Consider the following 22025-nt stretch of genomic DNA (forward strand, 5'->3'; position numbering starts at 1 on the left):
TCCCAAGGGGAGAATGTGAGGTCCGTTCCTGGAGTCACAGCAGGGAAGGAGGGGCTGGAGAGAGTGGGAGCTTGTCTCTTTCCCAGAATGGCGGTCTGAGCAGTGATCCACCGTGCGCTAGAGGAGGAGAGAGGCGGAGCAGGAGAAGGTTGTGGGAGGACAGAGTGTCCCAGCCGCCGGCGCCCCTTTCCTCCAGACTTACCGAGGTGGGGTGAGGGATTGAGGAATGTGTTGAGAGTGTTCGGGGGAACGAACGGTGAGGATGCTGCATGCCCAGGATCTGAAATGAGAGAGAGGGCAGACTGAGCAGCCAGTAACGTTCACCCCAGGCAATGACCGTCTCCAACAAGAGAGAATCGAACCATCTCCCCCCTTGACGTTCAATTCCATCACCGTCGCTGAATCCCCCTCCTCCCCCCACTCTCAACATCCTGGGGGTGACCAGTGACCAGAAACTGAACGGGGACCCCAGCCGTATCAATCCTGTGGCTCCCAGAGCAGGTCAGAGGCTGGGAATCCTGCGGAGAGTAACTCACCTCCTGACTCCCCCCCTTCCCAAAGCCTGTCCCACCATCCACAAGGACACAAGTCAGGAGTGTGATGGGACACTCTCCACTCGCCTGGATGGGTGCGGCTCCCGACAACACTGGAGAAGCTCCACACCATCCAGGACAAAGGAGCCCCCCCTCCTCCCCCCCGCTCGATCGACACGCTAACCACAAACACTCACTCCCTCCACCACCCACGCACAGCGGCTGCCGTGTGAACCGTCTACAAGATGCCCCCGCAGCGACTCGCCAAGGCTCCTTCCACAGCACCTTCCAAACCCGACACCTCCACCCACCCAGAAGGACTAGGGAGGGGGGGGGGGGGGACACAGACGCATGGGGAACACCCACCGCCTGTCAGTTCCCTCCTCCGAGCTCCCCCCACCCCCACACACACCCCCAACACCCCATCCCGACTTGGGAATATATCTGCCGTTCCTTCACTGTGGCTGGGGTCAAAATCCTGGAACTCCCTCCCTAACAGCGCTGTGGGTGTACCTACACCACACACACAGGGACTGACTGATGTCCAATAACAATCCTGGAACTCCCTCCCTAACAGCGCTGCGGGTGTACCTACCCCACACACACGGGGACTGACTGATGTCCAATAACAATCCTGGAACTCCCTCCCTAACAGCGCTGTGGGTGCACCTACACCACACATGGGGACTGACTGATGTCCAATAACAATCCTGGAACTCCCTCCCCAACAGCGCTGTGGGTGTACCTACCCCACACACGGGGACTGACTGATGTCCAATAACAATCCTGGAACTCCCTCCCTAACAGCGCCGTGGGTGTACCTACCCCACACACGGGGACTGACTGATGTCCAATAACAATCCTGGAACTCCCTCCCTAACAGCGCCGTGGGTGTACCTACCCCACACACGGGGACTGACTGATGTCCAATAACAATCCTGGAACTCCCTCCCTAACAGCGCTGTGGGGTACCTACCCCACACACACGGGGACTGACTGACTGTCCAATAACAATCCCGGAACTCCCTCCCTAACAGCGCTGTGGGTGTACCTACACCACACACACGGGGACTGACTGATGTCCAATAACAATCCTGGAACTCCCTCCCTAACAGCGCTGTGGGTGTACCTACACCACACATGGGGACTGACTGATGTCCAATAACAATCCTGGAACTCCCTCCCCAACAGCGCTGTGGGTGTACCTACCCCACACACGGGGACTGACTGATGTCCAATAACAATCCTGGAACTCCCTCCCTAACAGCGCCGTGGGTGTACCTACCCCACACACGGGGACTGACTGATGTCCAATAACAATCCTGGAACTCCCTCCCTAACAGCGCCGTGGGTGTACCTACCCCACACACGGGGACTGACTGATGTCCAATAACAATCCTGGAACTCCCTCCCTAACAGCACCGTGGGTGTACCTACCCCACACACACGGGGACTGACTGATGTCCAATAACAATCCTGGAACTCTCTCCCTAACAGCGCCATGGGTGTACCTACCCCACACACGGGGACTGACTGATGTCCAATAACAATCCTGGAACTCCCTCCCTAACAGCGCCGTGGGTGTACCTACCCCACACACATGGGGACTTGCAGCGGGTTCAAGATGGCAGCTCACCCACCACCTTCGCGGAGGGGGCAATTAGGGATGGGCAAGACGTGCTGGGCTTGGCCGCGATGCCCAGATCCTGCGCAATCAGATGGAGAGACGGTCAGAAACCCGCAGTGAGCTTGTCCCTTACGGAACCAGCCCCCAGCTCGCCCCCCCCGGCAACCTCCCCAGGCGGACCTCAAATCAGGGAGATATTACGCGGTGAGGGATTGGGATGGGGGTAAATGGGCGTACGGGGGGGGGGGGGGGGGGGGGGGGCCATCTTTAACGCGGTCAAACCTCCCAATTATCTCCGAGGGGGATTGAGAGGACGGTGAGCAAAATGCCGGTTCCCCTGACCAGCCGGACTCCACTTCCCACCTCCCCCCCCCCGACACTCTCTCCTCCCTCCCATCTCCGCAGTGCCTCCTTCCCCGCGCATCCCAGAGAGGCGGGGACCGGAGGCAGAGAGGGGGGGGGGGAGGAGCGCGTGCGCGTTATCCTGTTCGGTTACAGAGCTCCTCCCTCCCTCCCCACTCAGCCCAGTGTCCCAGCCGTCACCGAGTTAGCCCAGAGACAACCTGCGTCTGTCAACGCGATCGACAGAGACGCCAACACCACCCCGCCCCCCCCACACACACACAATACCTGCGGCGGCCAACAGCATGGCTGACCGAGAAATCTCGTGCGAGTGCGTGACCGGCCCAAAGAGGCTGCTGGGATTGCGGCTCAGGAGATCCGTCTTGGTGAAGTCCAGCTTGTGGTGGTCGGGGTGGATCATCTGCGGGGGGGGGGGGGGGGGGGGGGTTGGGGGAGAGAAGAGCAGACAAGCGGGGTGAAGAACGGGGAAGACAGAACGGTGCAGCACAGGAACACGTCCTCGGTCCACCATGTTGTGCCCAACATGGCGCCAAATTCAACCAATCCCTTCTGCCTGCCCTTGCTCCACACCCCTCCATTCCTTGCACGAGGGCAGCACGGTGGCACAGTGCGGGTTAGCGCTGCTGCCTCACAGCGCCAGGGACCTGGGTTCGATTCCCGGCTCGGGTCACTGTCTGTGTGGAGTCTGCGCGTTCTCCCCGTGTCTGCGTGGGTTTCCTCCGGGTGCTCCGGTTTCCTCCCGCAGTCCAAAGATGTGTAGGTTAGGTGGATTGGCCGTGCTAAATTGCCCCTTAGTGTCCAACGATGTGTAGGTTAGGTGGATTGGCCATGCTAAATTGTCCCTTAGTGTCCAAAGATGTGCGGGTTAGGTGGATTGGCCATGCTAAATTGTACCTTAGTGTCCAAAGATGTGCAGGTTAGGTGGATTGGCCGTGCTAAATTGCCCCTTAGTGTCCAAAGATGTGTAGGTTTGGTGGATTGGCCATGCTAAATTGTCCCTTAGTGTCCAAAGATGTGTAGGTTAGGTGGATTGGCCATGCTAAATTGTCCCTTAGTGTCCAAAGATGTGCAGGTTAGGTGGATTGGCCGTGCTAAATTGTCCCTTAGTGTCCAAAGATGTGTAGGTTTGGTGGATTGGCCATGCTAAATTGTCCCTTAGTGTCCAAAGATGTGTAGGTTAGGTGGATTGGCCATGCTAAATTGCCCCTTAGTGTCCAAAGATGTGTAGGTTAGGTGGATTGGCCATGCTAAATTGCCCCTTAGTGTCCAAAGATGTGTAGGTTAGGTGGATTGGCCATGCTAAATTGTCCCTTAGTGTCCAAAGATGTGTAGGTTAGGTGGATTGGCCATGCTAAATTGCCCCTTAGTGTCCAAAGATGTGTCGGTTAGGTGGATTGGCCATGCTAAATTGCCCCTTAGTGTCCAAAGATGTGTAGGTTAGGTGGATTGGCCATGCTAAATTGTCCCTTAGTGTCCAAAGATGTGTAGGTTAGGTGGATTGGCCATGCTAAATTGCCCCTTAGTGTCCAAAGATGTGCAGGTTAGGTGGATTGGCCGTGCTAAATTGCCCCTTAGTGTCCAAAGATGTGCAGGTTAGGTGGATTGGCCATGCTAAATTGTCCCTTAGTGTCCAAAGATGTGCGGGTTAGGTGGATTGGCCATGCTAAATTGCCCCTTAGTGTCCAAAGATGTGTAGGTTAGGTTTGATTGGCCATGCTAAATTGTCCATTAGTGTCCAAAGATGTGTAGGTTATGGGGATTGGCCGTGCTAAATTGCCCCTTAGTGTCCAAAGATGTGTAGGTTATGGGGATTGGCCGTGCTAAATTGCCCCTTAGTGTCCAAAGATGTGTACGTTATGGGGATTGGCCCTGCTAAATTGTCCCTCAGTGTCCAAAGATGTGGAGGTTAGGTGGATTGGCCATGCTAAATTGTCCCTCAGTGTCCAAAGATGTGTAGGTTATGGGGATTGGCCATGCTAAATTGTCCCTTAGTGTCCAAAGATGCGCAGGTTAGGGGGATTGGCCATGCTAAATTGCCCCTTAGTGTCCAAAGATGTGCAGGTTAGGTGGATTGGCCATGCTAAATTGTCCCTTAGTGTCCAAAGATGTGTAGGTTATGGGGATTGGCCATGCTAAATTGTCCCTTAGTGTCCAAAGATGTGCAGGTTAGGGGGATTGGCCATGCTAAATTGCCCCTTAGTGTCCAAAGATGTGCAGGTTAGGTGGATTGGCCATGCTAAATTGTCCCTTAGTGTCCAAAGATGTGTAGGTTAGGTGGATTGGCCATGCTAAATTGCCCCTTAGTGTCCAAAGATGTGTACGTTATGGGGATTGGCCCTGCTAAATTGTCCCTCAGTGTCCAAAGATGTGTAGGTTAGGTGGATTGGCCGTGCTAAATTGCCCCTTAGTGTCCAAAGATGTGCAGGTTAGGTGGATTGGCCATGCTAAATTATCCCTTAGTGTCCAAAGATGTGCAGGTTAGGGGGATTGGCCATGCTAAATTGTCCCTTAGTGTCCAAAGATGCGCAGGTTAGGTGGATTGGCCATGCTAAATTGTCCCTTAGTGTCCAAAGATGTGCAGGTTATGGGGATTGGCCATGCTAAATTGCCCCTTAGTGTCCAAAGATGTGCAGGTTAGGTGGATTGGCCGTGCTAAATTGTCCCTTAGTGTCCAAAGATGTGTAGGTTAGGTGGATTGGCCCTGCTAAATTGTCCCTTAGTGTCAGGAAGACTGGCTGGGGTAAATGTGGGGGACTCCGGGAATAGGGCCTCGGTGGGATTCTAGTCGCTGCAGACTTGATGGGCCGAATGGCCTCTTTCTGCACTGCAGGGATTCTATGAAATGTTGAATGATTACCGTAGAACCATTATTGCTCTGGTTCACTCATGTCTTTCAACGGAATAAGGGCGGCACGGTGGCACAGCGGGTTAGCACTGCTGCCTCACAGCTCCAGAGACTTGGGTTTGATTCCCGGCTCAGGTCACTGTCTGTGTGGAGTCTGCACCTTCTCCCCGTGTCTGCGTGGGCTTCCTCCGGGTGCTCCGGTTTCCTCCCACAGTCCAAAGATGTGAAGGTTAGGTGGATTGGCCAGGTTAAATTGCCCCTTGTGTCCAAAGATGTGCAGGTTAGGGGGATTGGCCATGCTAAATTGGCTCTTAGTGTCCAAAGATGTGTAGGTTAGGTGGATTGGCCGTGCTAAATTGTCCCTTAGTGTCCAAAGATGTGTCGGTTAGGTGGATTGGCCATGCTAAATTGTCCCTTAGTGTCCAAAGATGTGTAGGTTAGGTGGATTGGCCATGCTAAATTGGCCCTTAGTGTCCAAAGATGAGCAGGTTAGGGGGATTGGCCATGCTAAATTGGCCCTTAGTGTCCAAAGATGAGCAGGTTAGGGGGATTGGCCATGCTAAATTCCCCTTTCGTGTCAGGGGGACTAGCAGGATAAATATGTGGGGTTACGGGGATAGGGCCTGGGTGGGATTGTGGTTGGTACACAGACTCGATGGGCCGAATGGCCTCCTTCTGTACTGTAGGGATTCTATAATATTCATGTGCTTATCTAAAAAGCCCCTGAAACACCTTTGTTACAGGGGTCTTTTTGGGTAACCTGGGACTAAAAGACTAATAGACGAGAATAGGTGAATTCGGAGTGAATATGTCATAGAAAAATCACAAAGTACCTGGAGTCACAAAGGTACTGTTTGCATAGAAACACATATACTCACTGTTAGAGAATTTGAACATGTATTTTTGAAAAATATATTGTACTCTCTTAAAAGCACACACTTTGGCGAATGGCATAATACTCAAAGGCACGATGGGATATGATGTGGAGATGTCGGCGTTGGACTGGGGTGGGCGCGTTAAGAAGTCTCACAACACCAGGTTGAAGTCCAACAGGTTTATTTGGAATCGCGAGCTTTCGGAGCGCTGCTCCTTCCCACCCAGGCCCTATCCCCCATAACCTCACGCATTTAACCCAGGTAGTGTCAGGGGGACGAAGGGGCAATTTAGCACGGCCAATCCACCCAACCCGCACATCTTTGGAGTGCGGGAGGAAACCCACGCAGACACGGGGAGAACGTGCAGACTCCGCACGGGCAGTGACCCGAGCCGGGAATCGAACCGGGGTCCCTGGCGCAGTGCCAACCCGCTGTGCCAAACATGTTTGTACGTTTAAGATCTTGTTTTTGGTTGGGGGGGGGTTGATCATTTTCAAAGCTGGGTAAGCCAAGGGGCCTCAGTTGAGGGGGGCTGGTGAACAAGCTTTGAGGGAACTGCTTTTCAAAAAACAAAAGGAGGGCATGGCTCAGTTTAACACGGGCGGAGAGACAAACGGAGAAAGGGCGGGCGAGGGGTCAGCAGCTCTCTGGGATGGGGGCGGCCGTGGGAATTCTACTGCCCGGACTGCCACGGATTCAGAGCTGGTGAGGGTCCAACAACGGAAATGTCCGTTGACCACAGGCAGGAATTTCTGGTCTCGCCGGGACATAGCTGTCCTGAGAAATCATAGAAACCCTACAGTGCAGAAGGAGGCCATTCGGCCCATCGAGTCTGCACCAACCACAATCCCACCCAGGCCCTACCCCCACATATTTACCCACTAACCTCCGCATCTCAGGGGCAATTTTTTAACCTGGCCAATCAACCTAACCCGCACATCTTTGGACTGTGGGAGGAAACCGGAGCGCCCGGAGGAAACCCACGCAGACACGAGGAGAATGTGCAGACTCCACACAGACAGTGACCCGAGCCGGGAATCGAACCCGGGTCCCTGGAGCTGTGAAGCAGCAGTGCTAACCACTGTGCTACCGTGCCGCTTAAGGGCTGAAAAATTTCCCAGATCAAATCTGGGCGGTTTAAAGATTATTTATTAGTGCCACAAGTAAGGCTTACATTAACACTGCAATGAAGTTACTGTGAAAATCCCCTAGTCGCCACACTCCTGTTCGGGTAACACTGAGGGAGAACTTAGCACGGCCAATCCCCACCCTAACCAGCATGTCTTTCAGACTGTGGGAGGAAACCGGAGCACCCGGAGGAAACCCACGCAGAGACGGGGAGAACGTGCAGACTCCACACAGACAGTGACCCGAGCCGGGAATCGAACCCGGGTCCCTGGCGCTGTGAGGCAGCAGTGCTAACCCACTGTGCCAAACATGGGTATGGAGAAACTCTACCAGGTATCCCCTCAGTGTTGCCTGAACAGGTGCCGACTCGGGGATTTTCACAGTAACTTCATTGGGGTGTTAATAGAACATAGAAAAAATACAGCACAAACAGGCCCTTCGGCCCACAAGTTGCGCCGGTCATGTCCCTACCTACCTCGGCTTATATACAGGCCTACCTATAACCCTCAATCCTATTAAGTCCCATGTACTCATCCAGAAGTCTCTTAAAAGACCCTATTGAGTTTGCCTCCACCACCACTGACGGCAGCCGATTCCACTCGCTCACCACCCTGTGTGTGGAAAAACTTCCCCCTAACATTTCCCCTGTACCTACCCCCCAGCACCTTAAACCTGTGTCCTCTCGTAGCAGCCATTTCCACCCTGGGAAAAAGCCTCTGAGAGTCCACCCGATCTATGCCTCTCAACATCTTATATACCTCTATTAGGTCACCTCTCATCCTTCGTCTCTCCAAGGAGAAAAGACCGAGCTCCCTCAGCCTATCCTCATAAGGCATGCCACTCGATCCAGGCAACATCCTTGTCAATCTACTCTGCACCCTTTCAATCTTTTCCACATCCTTCCTGTAATGAGGCGACCAGAACTGAGCACAGTACTCCAAGTGGGGTCTGACGAGGGTCTTATAAAGCTGCATCATTATCCCCAGACTCCTAAACTCAATCCCTCGATTGATAAAGGCCAGCACACCAGACGCCTTCTTAACCACCTCCTCCACCTGCGGGGCCGATTTTAGAGTCCTATGGACCCGAACCCCAAGGTCCTTCTGATCCTCTACAGTACTAAGAGTTAATCTAAGCCTACTCGTGATAATAATAAGTGAACTTTATCTATATGTTCTTCTAGGGTACCAAAAACGTCAAGCGTACTGGTGGGCACCACTTACTCCCTCCCCAAGGGCACCCAGGTGCAAATGTAGCCACTGAAGACGGCTAGACAGCCAGGCCGGACCATGCCACCGTCTCCTGCTCGGACCCGGTTAGCACCCATCTTGGCGCGGCATTCCCCCTTTATATGTACTCAAAGCACCGGATGGAGGAGTGCATCTGGGCAATAAACCGAGTGCGTAATCAACCCTCCCTTTTCCCTCCCTCCCTCCTCCTGAAGTAACCCCCTCAGGACATGGAGGAAGACGTCGAGAGGGGAGTCGCTGGGACGGGGCCCGGGTTGAGGAACGTTTTGCCCGACAGGAGGGACTGGAGGATGTCCTCCTTGGAGCCGGAGAAGGCGAAAGGACGATTGAATCGAGGGGTTCGACGAAGAGAACAACAGGAGTAGCCGCCAACGGGCAGGGGAGGGGAAAGGCAGAACCGGCAGGCCTCCTCCCCCCCCCCCCCCCCCCCCCCCCCAAGCGCCACGACGGGCGCAGCAGGGGGTAGACGCACAGCACACGCACCTTGTTCTTCTCCTGGTGTTGATAGATCATCCACGCAATCTGCACGTGCATCGCGCACCATTTCCCTGGCTTCTGCGGGGGTCAAAGACATAAAGGGAGGAGTGAATCCAATCTCTAGGTACCGCACAGCTTTCTAAAGGGGCAGCGGGGGTAGGGGAGGAACGTGACTATTGCTGCAAAGGTCAGACCGCGTTTAAGACATAGGAGCAGAATTAGGCCACTCGGCCCATCGAATCTGCTCCCCCATTCAATCATGGCTGATATTTTTCCCATCCCCATTCTCCTGCCTTTTCCCCATAACCCTGATCCCCTTATTAATCAAGAACCTATCTATCTCTGTCTTAAAGACACTCACTGACCCGGCCTCCACAGCCTTCTGCGGCAAAGACTTCCACACATTCACCACTGAAGAAATTCCTCCTCATCTCTGTTTTAAAGGATCGTCCCTTCAGCCTGAGGTTGTGTTCCCTCTGGTTCTAGTTTTTCTAGTGCCCATGGTGTTAAGGGTAAGATCCTGGCATGGATAGAGGATTGGCTGACTGGCAGAAGGCAGGCAGTGGGGATAAAGGGGTCTTTCTCAGGATGGCAGCCGGTGACTGGTGGTATACCTCAGGGGTCAGTGCTGGGACCACAACTTTTCACAATACACATTAACGATTTGGAGGAAGGAACTGAAGGCACTGTTGCTAAGTTTGCAGATGATATGTAGAGGGACAGGTAGTAAGGAAGTGGAGGGGCTGAAGGAGGACTTGGACAGGTTAGGAGAGTGGGCAGAGAAGTGGCAGATGGAATGCAATGTGGAAAAGTGTGAGGTTGTGCACTTTGGAAGGAGGAATGGAGGCAGAGACTATTTTCTAAATGGGGAAATGCTTCGGAAGTCAGAAACACAAAGGGACTTGGGAATCATTGTTCAAGATTCCCTTCAGGTTAACGTGCAGGTTCAGTCGGCAGTTAGGAAGGCAAATGCAATGTTAGCATTCATGTCGAGAGGGCTAGAATACAAGAGCAGGGATGGACTTCTGAGGCTGTATAAGGCTCTGGTCAGATCCCATTTGGAGTATTGTGAGCAGTTTTGGGCCCCGTATCTAAGGAAGGATGTGCTGGGTCTTGGAAAGGGTCCAGAGGAGGTTCACAAGAATGATCCCTGGAATGAAGAGCTTGTCGGATGAGGAACGGGTTGAGGACTCTGGGTCTGTACTCGTTGGAGTTTAGAAGGATGAGGGAGGGATCTTATTGAAACTTACAGGATACTGCGAGGCCTGGATAGAGTGGACGCGGAGAGGATGTTTCCACTAGTAGGAAAAACGAGAACCAGAGGGAACACAACCTCAGGCTGAAGGGGCAATCTTTTAAAACAGAGATTCGTGCACAAGGACACCCAGGTCCCTCTGCACAGCAGCATGCTGTGTTGCAACCACAACTTTTCACCATATACATTAATGATCAGGAAGATGGAACTGAGAGCATGGTTGCTAAATCTGCAGGTGATATGCAGAGGGACAGGCAGTGTTGTGGAAGTGGGGGGCTGCAGAAGGTTTTGGGCAGGCTAGGAGAGCGGACAAAGAAGTGGCAGATGGAATACAATGTGGAAAAGTGTGAGGTTATACACTTTGGAAGGAGGAATGGAGGCAGAGACTATTTTCTAAATGGGGAAATGCTTAGGAAATCAGAAACACAAAGGGACTTGGGAGTCCTTGTTCAAGATTCTCTTCAGGTTAACGTGCAGGTTCAGTCGGCAGTTAGGAAGGCAAATGCAATGTTAGCATTCACGTCGAGAGGGCTAGAATACAAGAGCAGGGATGGACTTCTGAGGTTGTATAAGGCTCTGGTCAGATCCCATTTGGAGTATTGTGAGCAGTTTTGGGCCCCGTATCTAAGGAAGGATGTGCTGGGCCTTGGAAAGGGTCCAGAGGAGGTTCACAAGAATGATCCCTGGAATTGAAGAGCTTGTCGGATGAGGAACGGTTGAGGACTCTGGGTCTGTACTCGTTGGAGTTGAGAAGGATGAGGAGGATCTTATTGAAACTTACAGGATACTGAAAGACCTGGATAGAGTGGACGCGGAGAGGATGTTTCCATTGGTTGGGAGACTAGGATCCAAGGACATGGCCTATGGAACTGAGATGAGGAGGAATTTCTTCAGCCAGAGGGTGGTGAATGTGTGGAACTCATGGCCACAGGAGGAGGCCGGGTCATCGAGGGGCGTCTGGACAAATACACAAACAGGGATGGGAATAGAGGGATACGGTCCCCGCAAGAGTCGGGGGGTTTTAGTTCAGTCGTGGGCGGCAAGGTTGGTACAGGTTTGGAGGGCCGAAGGGCCTGTTCCTGTGCTGTAATTTTCTTTGTATTGAAGACAGAGATGGAGAGGTTCTTGATTGGTGAGGGGGTCAAAGGTTGGGGGGGGGGGTCAAAGGTTGGGGGGGGGGGGAAAGAATGGGGTCGATAAACTCATCAGCCATGGCGGAGAGGACGGGAGGGACTGAATGGCCTCTGGTGGTCTAAGTCATGTGGACTCATTCATGGGGCGGTCTTCGGAGCATTAGTCTTTAGACTTCTGCTCCCCCTCCAAACCCCCACCCCCCATCACCTGAGGGCACTCAATATGACGCCTCACGCAGTGGACAAGACCAACGGTAGCAAACGTATCAAATGCGGAGGAAACAAAGTGAAGGCGATATTGAAGAACAAAGGACTCCTCTACTCACCCGTATCGTTGGTCTGTATGCCTCAGTTAACTGTGGGAGGGAAAGCGAGAAGGAAGAGTTACGATCTCAGATTTATTTTAAGGTATATTATTTTTTGAATGAAAAAAATAACCGAGAATTGGGATCACCGCGACAGGATGAGGTTATTTAGTGACGGGGAGAGAGATTGGAGGGACTGTTCTCCTTGGGGAAGAGACGGGCGACAGGAGATTTGGATCAAGGTGGTCAAGATCACGAGGGGAGCGGGGGTCCCGGGACAGAGTCGAGGGGGAGAGACACCGTTCCCATTGGCGGGAGGATCGGGGAACAGAGGGGGAGGGACACAGATTGGAGGCGATTGGTTAAAAGAAGCGGCGGAGACACGGGGAGAAACTTTTTCTCTCTGTTGAATGTCAAGTGGAGGGGGGGGGGGGGGGGGGGGGGAAGAGATGGTTAGATTCTGTCGAACTGGCTGGATCCCAGTTCAGTTTCTGGTCAATGGTGACCCCCAGGATGTTGGTAGTGGGGGAGGGGGAGGGGGAGGGGGATTCAGCGATGGTTATGTTGAATGTCAAAGGGGGGGAGATGGTTCGATATTCTCTTGTTGGAGACGGACGTTGTCTGGCACTTGTGGGCAGCACGAACGTTACTGGCCACTTTTCAGCCCAACTGATCTGGTGACCTGTCCAAACAGGCCTGGTTGTGGTTCCTGACGATAGTTGGGGGGGGAGGGGGGGAGGAGAAGAGGGGGGCGAAGAGGGGGGCCTGCGGTCAGTTTGGGGAAAGAGTCAGAGGTTTACAGAATGGAAACAGGCCCTTCGGTCCAACTTGTCCATGCTGTCCAGTTTTAACCACTAAGCTAGCCCCAATTGCCCGCGTTTGGCCCATATCCCTCTATACCCATCGTACCCATCTAACTGTCTAAATGCTTTATAAAAGACAAAATTGTACCCGCCTCTACTACTGCCTCTGGCAGCTCGTTCCAGACACTCACCACCCTCTGAACAAATTGCCCCTCTGGACCCTTTTGTATCTCTCCCCTCTCACCTTAAACCTCTGCCCTCTAGTTTTAGACTCCCCTACCTTTGGGAAAAGATATTGACTATCTAGCTGATCTGTGCCCCTCATTATTTTATAGACCTCTATAAGATCACCCCTCAGCCTCCTACGCTCCAGAGAAAAAAGTCCCAGTCTATCCAGCCTCTCCTTATAACTCAAACCATCAAGTCCCGGTAGCATCCGAGTAAATCTTTTCTGCACTCTTTCTAGTTTAATAATATCCTTTCTATAATAGGGTGACCAGAACTGCACACAGCATTCCAAGTGTGGCCTTACTAATGTCTTGTACAACTTCAACAAGACGTCCCAACTCTTGTATTCAATGTTCTGACCGATGAAACCAAGCATGCCGAATGCCTTCTTCACCACTCTGTCCACCTGTGACTCCACTTTCAAGGAGCTATGAACCTGTACCCCGAGATCTCTTTGTTCTGTAACTCTCCCCAACGCCCGACCATTAACTGAGTAAGTCCTGCCCTGGTTCAATCTACCAAAATGCATCACCTCAAGAACAGCTTCTTCCCTGCTGCCGTCAGATTTTTGAATGGACCAACCTCGCATTAAGTTGATCTTTCTCTGCACCCGAGCTATGACTGTAACACACATTCTGCACTCTCTCGTTTCCTTCTCTATGAACGGTATGTTTTGTCTGTGTAGCGCGCAAGAAACAATACTTTTCACTATGTTAATGCATGTGACAATAATAAATCAAATCAAATTAAACTCCATCTGCCATTCGTCAGCCCACTGGCCCAATTGATCAAGATCCAGTTGCAATCGGAGATAACCTTCTTCACTGTCCACTATGCCACCAATCTTGGTGTCATCTGCAAACTTTCTCTAATAGGGTGACCAGAATTGCACACAGTATTCCAAGTCTGGCCTTACCAATGTCTTGTACAACTTCAACAAGACGTCCCAACTCCTGTATTCAATGTTCTGACCGATGAAACCAAGCGTGCCGAATGCCTTCTTCACCACTCTGTCCACCTGTGACTCCACTTTCAAGGAGCTATGAACCTGTACCCCGAGATCTCTTTGTTCTGTAACTCTCCCCAACGCCCTACCATTAACTGAGTAAGTCCTGCCCTGGTTCAATCTACCAAAATGCATCACCTCGCATTTGTCTAAATTAAACTCCATCTGCCATTCGTCAGCCCACTGGCCCAATTGATCAAGATCCTGTTGCAATTGGAGATAACTTTCTTCACTGTCCACTCTGCCACCAATCTTGGCGTCATCTGCAAACTTACTAACCATGCCTCCTATATTCTCATCCAAATCATTAATATAAATGACAAATAACAGTGGGCCCAGCACTGATCCCTGAGGCAGACCGCTTGGTGGGGGGGCGGGGGGGGCCTTGTGTGTGTGCGCATGCACGGGGGGAGGAACAGAAGTCACAGCCCGGAACCTCGTGGCCACCGGAGCAGGGGGGCAAATCAGTTGGAGCCCTGACCAGCGAGGGGAGGTGTCAAGGGCGGGAGACCTTGGCGGGGACGGGGAAAGAGTATCTCTCCCGCTTGCCCCACAGCGCTGTCGGTGGGAGCTTGCCGTCTGTCCCGTGTGCCGACGTGAAGTTCCGTGAGGTCGAGTGTGCGGAGGGTGTTTGGGGGGAGGGCGCAGTCTTTGGGGGGGGAAGCAGAGTGTCGCACGGAGCGACAGTAGGCGGAGGAGTCGCAGGAGGGTCTTGCTCACCCGGGGGTCTTTCTGCAGCAAGGTGTGAGGCACCGGTCCCGACCTCGAGGTAAGCTCGGGATTGGGGGTCTGCAGAGGAAAAGAGAGACAAAGAGTTCAACATTTCAGCACCACACACATCACACCGCCCCGCGCTGCATTCGCATTGGATAATGCCACATGATAGCACAGGCACTTTTACCCTGGGTCACCCCGGAACGGAGGGGAGTTGACGTCTTGGCTGCAAGGTGTGTCAATTTGGGCAACATTGTTTGAGCTGCATTGTGGGAGGGTCGGTGCTGAGGGAGCGCCGCACTGTGGGAGGGTCGGTGCTGAGGGAGCGCCGCACTGTGGGAGGGTCGGTGCTGAGGGAGCGCCGCACTGTGGGAGGGTCGGTGCTGAGGGAGCGCCGCACTGTGTGAGGGTCGGTGCTGAGGGAGCGCCGCACTGTGGGGGGGTCGGTGCTGAGGGAGCGCCGCACTGTGTGAGGGTCGGTGCTGAGGGAGCGCCGCACTGTGGGAGGGTCGGTGCTGAGGGAGCGCCGCACTGTGGGAGGGTCGGTGCTGAGGGAGCGCCGCACTGTGGGAGGGTCGGTGCTGAGGGAGCGCCGCACTGTGGGAGGGTCGGTGCTGAGGGAGCGCCGCACTGTGGGAGGGTCGGTGCTGAGGGAGCGCCGCACTGTGGGAGGGTCGGTGCTGAGGGAGCGCCGCACTGTGGGAGGGTCGGTGCTCAGGGAGCGCCGCACTGTGGGAGGGTCGGTGCTCAGGGAGCGCCGCACTGTGGGAGGGTCAGTGCTGAGGGAGCGCCGCACTGTGGGAGGGTCAGTGCTGAGGGAGCGCCGCACTGTGGGAGGGTCAGTGCTGAGGGAGCGCCGCACTGTGGGAGGGTCAGTGCTGAGGGAGCGCCGCACTGTGGGAGGGTCGGTGCTGAGGGAGCGCCGCACTGTGGGAGGGTCGGTGCTGAGGGAGCGCCGCACTGTGGGAGGGTCAGTGCTGAGGGAGCGCCGCACTGTGGGAGGGTCAGTGCTGAGGGAGCGCCGCACTGTGGGAGGGTCAGTGCTGAGGGAGCGCCGCACTGTGGGAGGGTCAGTGCTGAGGGAGCGCCGCACTGTGGGAGGGTCAGTGCTGAGGGAGCGCCGCACTGTGGGAGGGTCAGTGCTGAGGGAGCGCCGCACTGTGGGAGGGTCAGTGCTGAGGGAGCGCCGCACTGTGGGAGGGTCAGTGCTGAGGGAGCGCCGCACTGTGGGAGGGTCAGTGCTGAGGGAGCGCCGCACTGTGGGAGGGTCAGTGCTGAGGGAGCGCCGCACTGTGGGAGGGTCAGTGCTGAGGGAGCGCCGCACTGTGGGAGGGTCAGTGCTGAGGGAGCGCCGCACTGTGGGAGGGTCAGTGCTGAGGGAGCGCCGCACTGTGGGAGGGTCAGTGCTGAGGGAGCACCGCACCGCAGCGAGCACGATTTGGACTGTCCACCGATGGAGTACAATGCAGCGATTCGAGACATTCTCCAGAAGGATGTCTGAGAGACACCCTGCAAGCCTTAGAGTGGAATGGGGAATGGGGATTGGGGTGTTTTGTGAGGGAAGGGGGGCCTGGAGGGATAAGCGACCATTACCACATGCGGCAGGTAGGGCGCAGAAGACACAGCAGAGGGGTGAAGGGGAAAAGGAGGGGGTGGGGGGGAAGGAGGGGACGCGAGATGTCGGTGGCAGCCCATTCAGCAGGAGAGGGGTGAAGATCAAGGAGAACGGTTCCATGACGAGGGGATTCAGTGCCGGGGAGAGAGTGGAGATGTTGGGGACTGTTCTCCTTGGGGAAGAGACGGGCGACAGGAGATTTGGATCGAGGGGTTCAGGATCACGAGGGGGTCCCGGGACAGAGTCGAGGGGGAGAGAAACCGTTCCCATTGGCAGGAGGATCGGGGAACAGAGGGGGAGGGACACAGATTGAAGGGGATTGGATAAAAGAAGCGAGGGAGACACGGGGAGAAACTTTATCACCCAGCGAGGGGTTAGGATCTGGAACGGCGCTGCCCCAGAGTGTGGGGGAGGCAGATTCACACAGCGAGTGGTTAGGACCTGGAACGGCGCTGTCCCAGAGTGTGGGGGAGGCAGATTCACACAGCGAGTGGTTAGGATCTGGAACGGCGCTGTCCCAGGGTGTGGGGGAGGCAGATTCACACAGCGAGTGGTTAGGATCTGGAACGGCGCTGTCCCAGAGTGTGGGGGAGGCAGATTCACACAGCGAGTGGTTAGGATCTGGAACGGCGCTGTCCCAGGGTGTGGGGGAGGCAGATTCACACAGCGAGTGGTTAGGATCTGGAACGGCGCTGTCCCAGAGTGTGGGGGAGGCAGATTCACACAGCGAGTGGTTAGGATCTGGAACGGCGCTGTCCCAGAGTGTGGGGGAGGCAGATTCACACAGCGAGTGGTTAGGATCTGGAACGGAGCTGTCCCAGAGTGTGGGGGAGGCAGATTCACACAGCGAGTGGTTAGGATCTGGAACGGCGCTGCCCCAGAGTGTGGGGGAGGCAGATTCACACAGCGAGTGGTTAGGATCTGGAACGGCGCTGTCCCAGAGTGTGGGGGAGGCAGATTCACACAGCGAGTGGTTAGGATCTGGAACGGCGTTGTCCCAGAGTGTGGGGGAGGCGGATTCACACAGCGAGTGGTTAGGATCTGGAACGGCGCTGTCCCAGAGTGTGGGGGAGGCAGATTCACACAGCGAGTGGTTAGGATCTGGAACGGCGCTGACCCAGAGTGTGGGGGAGGCAGATTCACACAGCGAGTGGTTAGGATCTGGAACAGCACTGTCCCAGAGTGTGGGGGAGGCAGATTCACACAGCGAGTGGTTAAGATCTGGAACGGAGCTGTCCCAGAGTGTGGGGGAGGCAGACTCACACAGCGAGTGGTTAGGATCTGGAACGGCGCTGCCCCAGTGTGTGGGGGAGGCAGATTCACACAGCGAGTGGTTAGGATCTGGAACGGCGCTGCCCCAGAGTGTGGGGGAGGCAGATTCACACAGCGAGTGGTTAAGATCTGGAACGGCGCTGCCCCAGAGTGTGGGGGAGGTAGATTCACACAGTGAGTGGTTAGGATCTGGAACGGAGCTGTCCCAGAGTGTGGGGGAGGCAGATTCACACAGTGAGTGGTTAGGATCTGGAACAGCGCTGTCCCAGAGTGTGGGGGAGGCAGATTCACACAGCGAGTGGTTAGGATCTGGAACAGCGCTGTCCCAGAGTGTGGGGGAGGCAGATTCACACAGCGAGTGGTTAGGATCTGGAACAGCGCTGTCCCAGAGTGTGGGGGAGGCAGATTCACACAGCGAGTGGTTAGGATCTGGAACGGCGCTGTCCCAGAGTGTGGGGGAGGCAGATTCACACAGCGAGTGGTTAGGATCTGGAACGGCGTTGTCCCAGAGTGTGGGGGAGGCAGATTCACACAGTGAGTGGTTAGGATCTGGAACGGCGCTGCCCCAGAGTGTGGGGGAGGCAGATTCACACAGCGAGTGGTTAGGATCTGGAACGGCGCTGTCCCAGAGTGTGGGGGAGGCAGATTCACACAGCGAGGGGTTAGGATCTGGAACGGAGCTGTCCCAGAGTGTGGGGGACACAGGGATACAGTGAGGGAGTTGCGAGACCATGCTTTGTAGCATCTTACACGCTTCTGATCTCGACATTTAAGGAAAGATTCACTCAAATTGATTGGAGGTGAAGGTTCGTTGGTTTGGGTCCCGGGATGGGTTTGGGGGGCTCCGTCCTGTGATGAGAGGCCGTGTAAATTCCACAGTCGCTGGAATTTACAAGCCCGAGGGGGAATATCATTGAAACATTAACGATTGCGATGGGGGTTGAGAGGGGAGAGACTGAGGGGCCAGGTTTCCACGAGAGAGCAGCGACGTGGGTTACAAGCACATGGGGAGACTCTTCAGAAACACGGCGGGAGAAGATTACGTGGGGGAGAGAGAGAGACGGGGGGAACTCGGGGGAGAGAGAGAGACGGGGGGAACTCGGGGGAGAGAGAGAGACGGGGGGAACTCGGGGGAGAGAGAGACGGGGGGAACTCGGGAGAGAGAGAGACGGGGGGAACTCGGGAGAGAGAGAGACGGGGGGAACTCGGGAGAGAGAGAGACGGGGGGAACTCGGGAGAGAGAGAGACGGGGGGAACTCGGGAGAGAGAGAGACGGGGGGAACTCGGGAGAGAGAGAGACGGGGGGAACTCGGGAGAGAGAGAGACGGGGGGAACTCGGGAGAGAGAGAGACGGGGGGAACTCGGGAGAGAGAGAGACGGGGGGAACTCGGGAGAGAGAGAGACGGGGGGAACTCGGGAGAGAGAGAGACGGGGGGAACTCGGGAGAGAGAGAGACGGGGGGAACTCGGGAGAGAGAGAGACGGGGGGAACTCGGGAGAGAGAGAGACGGGGGGAACTCGGGAGAGAGAGAGACGGGGGGAACTCGGGGAGAGAGAGAGAGACGGGGGGAACTCGGGGGAGAGAGAGAGAGACGGGGGGAACTCGGGGGAGAGAGAGAGAGACGGGGGGAACTCGGGAGAGAGAGAGAGAGAAGGGGGGAAATGGGGGGAGAGAGAGAGAGAAGGGGGGAACTGGGGGGAGAGAGAGAGACGGGGGGAACTCGGGGGAGAGAGAGAGAGAGACGGGGGGAACTCGGGGGAGAGAGAGAGAGAGACGGGGGGAACTCGGGGGAGAGAGAGAGAGAGACGGGGGGAACTCGGGGGAGAGAGAGAGAGAGACGGGGGGAACTCGGGGGAGAGAGAGAGAGAGACGGGGGGAACTCGGGGGAGAGAGAGAGAGAGACGGGGGGAACTCGGGGGAGAGAGAGAGAGACGGGGGGAACTCGGGGGAGAGAGAGAGAGAGACGGGGGGAACTCGGGGGAGAGAGAGAGAGACGGGGGAACTCGGGGGAGAGAGAGAGAGACGGGGGAACTCGGGGGAGAGAGAGAGAGGCGGGGGGAACTCGGGGGAGAGAGAGAGAGGCGGGGGGAACTCGGGGAGAGAGAGAGAGGCGGGGGGAACTCGGGGGAGAGAGAGAGAGGCGGGGGGAACTCGGGGGAGAGAGAGAGAGACGGGGGGAACTCGGGGGAGAGAGAGAGAGACGGGGGGAACTCGGGAGAGAGAGAGACGGGGGGAACTCGGGAGAGAGAGAGACGGGGGGAACTCGGGAGAGAGAGAGACGGGGGGAACTCGGGAGAGAGAGAGACGGGGGAACTCGGAGAGAGAGAGACGGGGGGAACTCGGGAGAGAGAGAGACGGGGGGAACTCGGGAGAGAGAGAGACGGGGGAACTCGGGAGAGAGAGAGACGGGGGGAACTCGGGAGAGAGAGAGACGGGGGGAACTCGGGAGAGAGAGAGACGGGGGGAACTCGGGAGAGAGAGAGACGGGGGGAACTCGGGAGAGAGAGAGACGGGGGGAACTCGGGAGAGAGAGAGACGGGGGGAACTCGGGAGAGAGAGAGACGGGGGGAACTCGGGAGAGAGAGAGACGGGGGGAACTCGGGAGAGAGAGAGACGGGGGGAACTCGGGAGAGAGAGAGACGGGGGGAACTCGGGAGAGAGAGAGACGGGGGAACTCGGGAGAGAGAGAGACGGGGGGAACTCGGGAGAGAGAGAGACGGGGGGAACTCGGGAGAGAGAGAGACGGGGGGAACTCGGGAGAGAGAGAGACGGGGGGAACTCGGGAGAGAGAGAGACGGGGGGAACTCGGGAGAGAGAGAGACGGGGGGAACTCGGGAGAGAGAGAGACGGGGGGAACTCGGGAGAGAGAGAGACGGGGGGAACTCGGGAGAGAGAGAGACGGGGGGAACTCGGGAGAGAGAGAGACGGGGGGAACTCGGGAGAGAGAGAGACGGGGGGAACTCGGGAGAGAGAGAGACGGGGGAACTCGGGAGAGAGAGAGACGGGGGGAACTCGGGAGAGAGAGAGACGGGGGGAACTCGGGAGAGAGAGAGACGGGGGGAACTCGGGAGAGAGAGAGACGGGGGGAACTCGGGAGAGAGAGAGACGGGGGAACTCGGGAGAGAGAGAGACGGGGGGAACTCGGGAGAGAGAGAGACGGGGGGAACTCGGGAGAGAGAGAGACGGGGGAACTCGGGAGAGAGAGAGACGGGGGGAACTCGGGAGAGAGAGAGACGGGGGGAACTCGGGAGAGAGAGAGACGGGGGGAACTCGGGAGAGAGAGAGACGGGGGGAACTCGGGAGAGAGAGAGACGGGGGGAACTCGGGAGAGAGAGAGACGGGGGAACTCGGGAGAGAGAGAGACGGGGGGAACTCGGGAGAGAGAGAGACGGGGGGAACTCGGGAGAGAGAGAGACGGGGGGAACTCGGGAGAGAGAGAGACGGGGGGAACTCGGGAGAGAGAGAGACGGGGGGAACTCGGGGGAGAGAGAGAGACGGGGGGAACTCGGGGGAGAGAGAGAGACGGGGGGAACTCGGGGGAGAGAGAGAGACGGGGGAAACTCGGGGGAGAGAGAGAGACGGGGGGAACTCGGGGGAGAGAGAGAGACGGGGGGAACTCGGGAGAGAGAGAGACGGGGGGAACTCGGGAGAGAGAGAGAGTGCAAGCAATAAAGCGAAGCTCGAAGCCCCAGTCACCGTGTTGCGGAGGGCACGAGGACGAGCGACAGACAGTACCTTGGGTTGGAAGGCTCCCTGGACAGAACCGAAGGGCCCAGCTGGTGGCAGCACAGAGGGGATCCCAGACACCGGAGTGTGATACCCCTGGAAATACTGCAAGATTCCAAGCACAGGACAGAAAGGGTTAGTACGCAACTGGCTCAGTCGATCCGCGAAAGCTGAGGGTGCAGTGGCTGGAAAAATTAGAATTAGTCAGCCGGGACCCAAATTAAATCCCACTTCAAAAGCAGGCGTCCAACCTGGAAGGGATGGCCTCCCAAGCATCTGACATTCTCCAGCCTCCGAGTGAGCCGGTGGAGGCCATTCAGCCCCTCCAGCTTGGTCCATCATTCAATCTAATCTGGCTCAGCTGACAGAACTATGGAAAATTACAGCTCAGAAACAGGCCTTTTGGCCCTTCTTGGGTGTGCCGAACCATTTTTCTGCCTAGTCCCACTGACCTGCACTTGGACCATATCCCTCCACACCCCTCTCATCCATCAACACGTCCAAGTTTTTCTTAAATGTTAAAAGTGACCCCGCATTTACCACTTTATCCGGCAGCTCATTCCACACTCCCACCACTCTCTGCGTGAAGAAGCCCCCCCTAATATTCCCTTTAAACTTGTCCCCCTCACCCTTAACCCATGCCCTCTGGTTTTTTTCTCCCCGAGCCTCAGCGGAAAAAGCCTGCTTGCATTCACTCTATCTATACCCATCAAAATCTTATACACCTCTATCAAATCTCCCCTCAATCATCTACGCTCCAGGGAATAAAGTCCCAACCTATTCAATCTCTCTCTGTAACTCAGCTTCTCAAGTCCCGGCAACATCCTTGTGAACCTTCTCTGCACTCTTTCAACCTTATTTACATCCTTC

The 22025-nt window shown here is 55.9% G+C and overlaps 1 protein-coding gene across 1 annotated transcript; it reads right to left on the bottom strand.

The window, feature by feature from the left end:
- Positions 1 to 202: 202 nt before the first annotated feature.
- Positions 203 to 21260, bottom strand: LOC144490944 (autism susceptibility gene 2 protein-like; the record flags this gene model as incomplete). Its single annotated transcript, XM_078208623.1, has 6 exons — positions 203 to 280; positions 2791 to 2923; positions 9105 to 9176; positions 11813 to 11842; positions 14549 to 14617; positions 21165 to 21260. Coding segments are annotated over 6 exons (478 nt in total), but the record flags the coding sequence as incomplete, so codon positions are not given.
- Positions 21261 to 22025: the final 765 nt, after the last annotated feature.

This window comes from Mustelus asterias, unplaced genomic scaffold, assembly GCF_964213995.1.
Source record: "Mustelus asterias unplaced genomic scaffold, sMusAst1.hap1.1 HAP1_SCAFFOLD_4093, whole genome shotgun sequence".
NCBI classification, from domain to species: domain Eukaryota; kingdom Metazoa; phylum Chordata; class Chondrichthyes; order Carcharhiniformes; family Triakidae; genus Mustelus; species Mustelus asterias.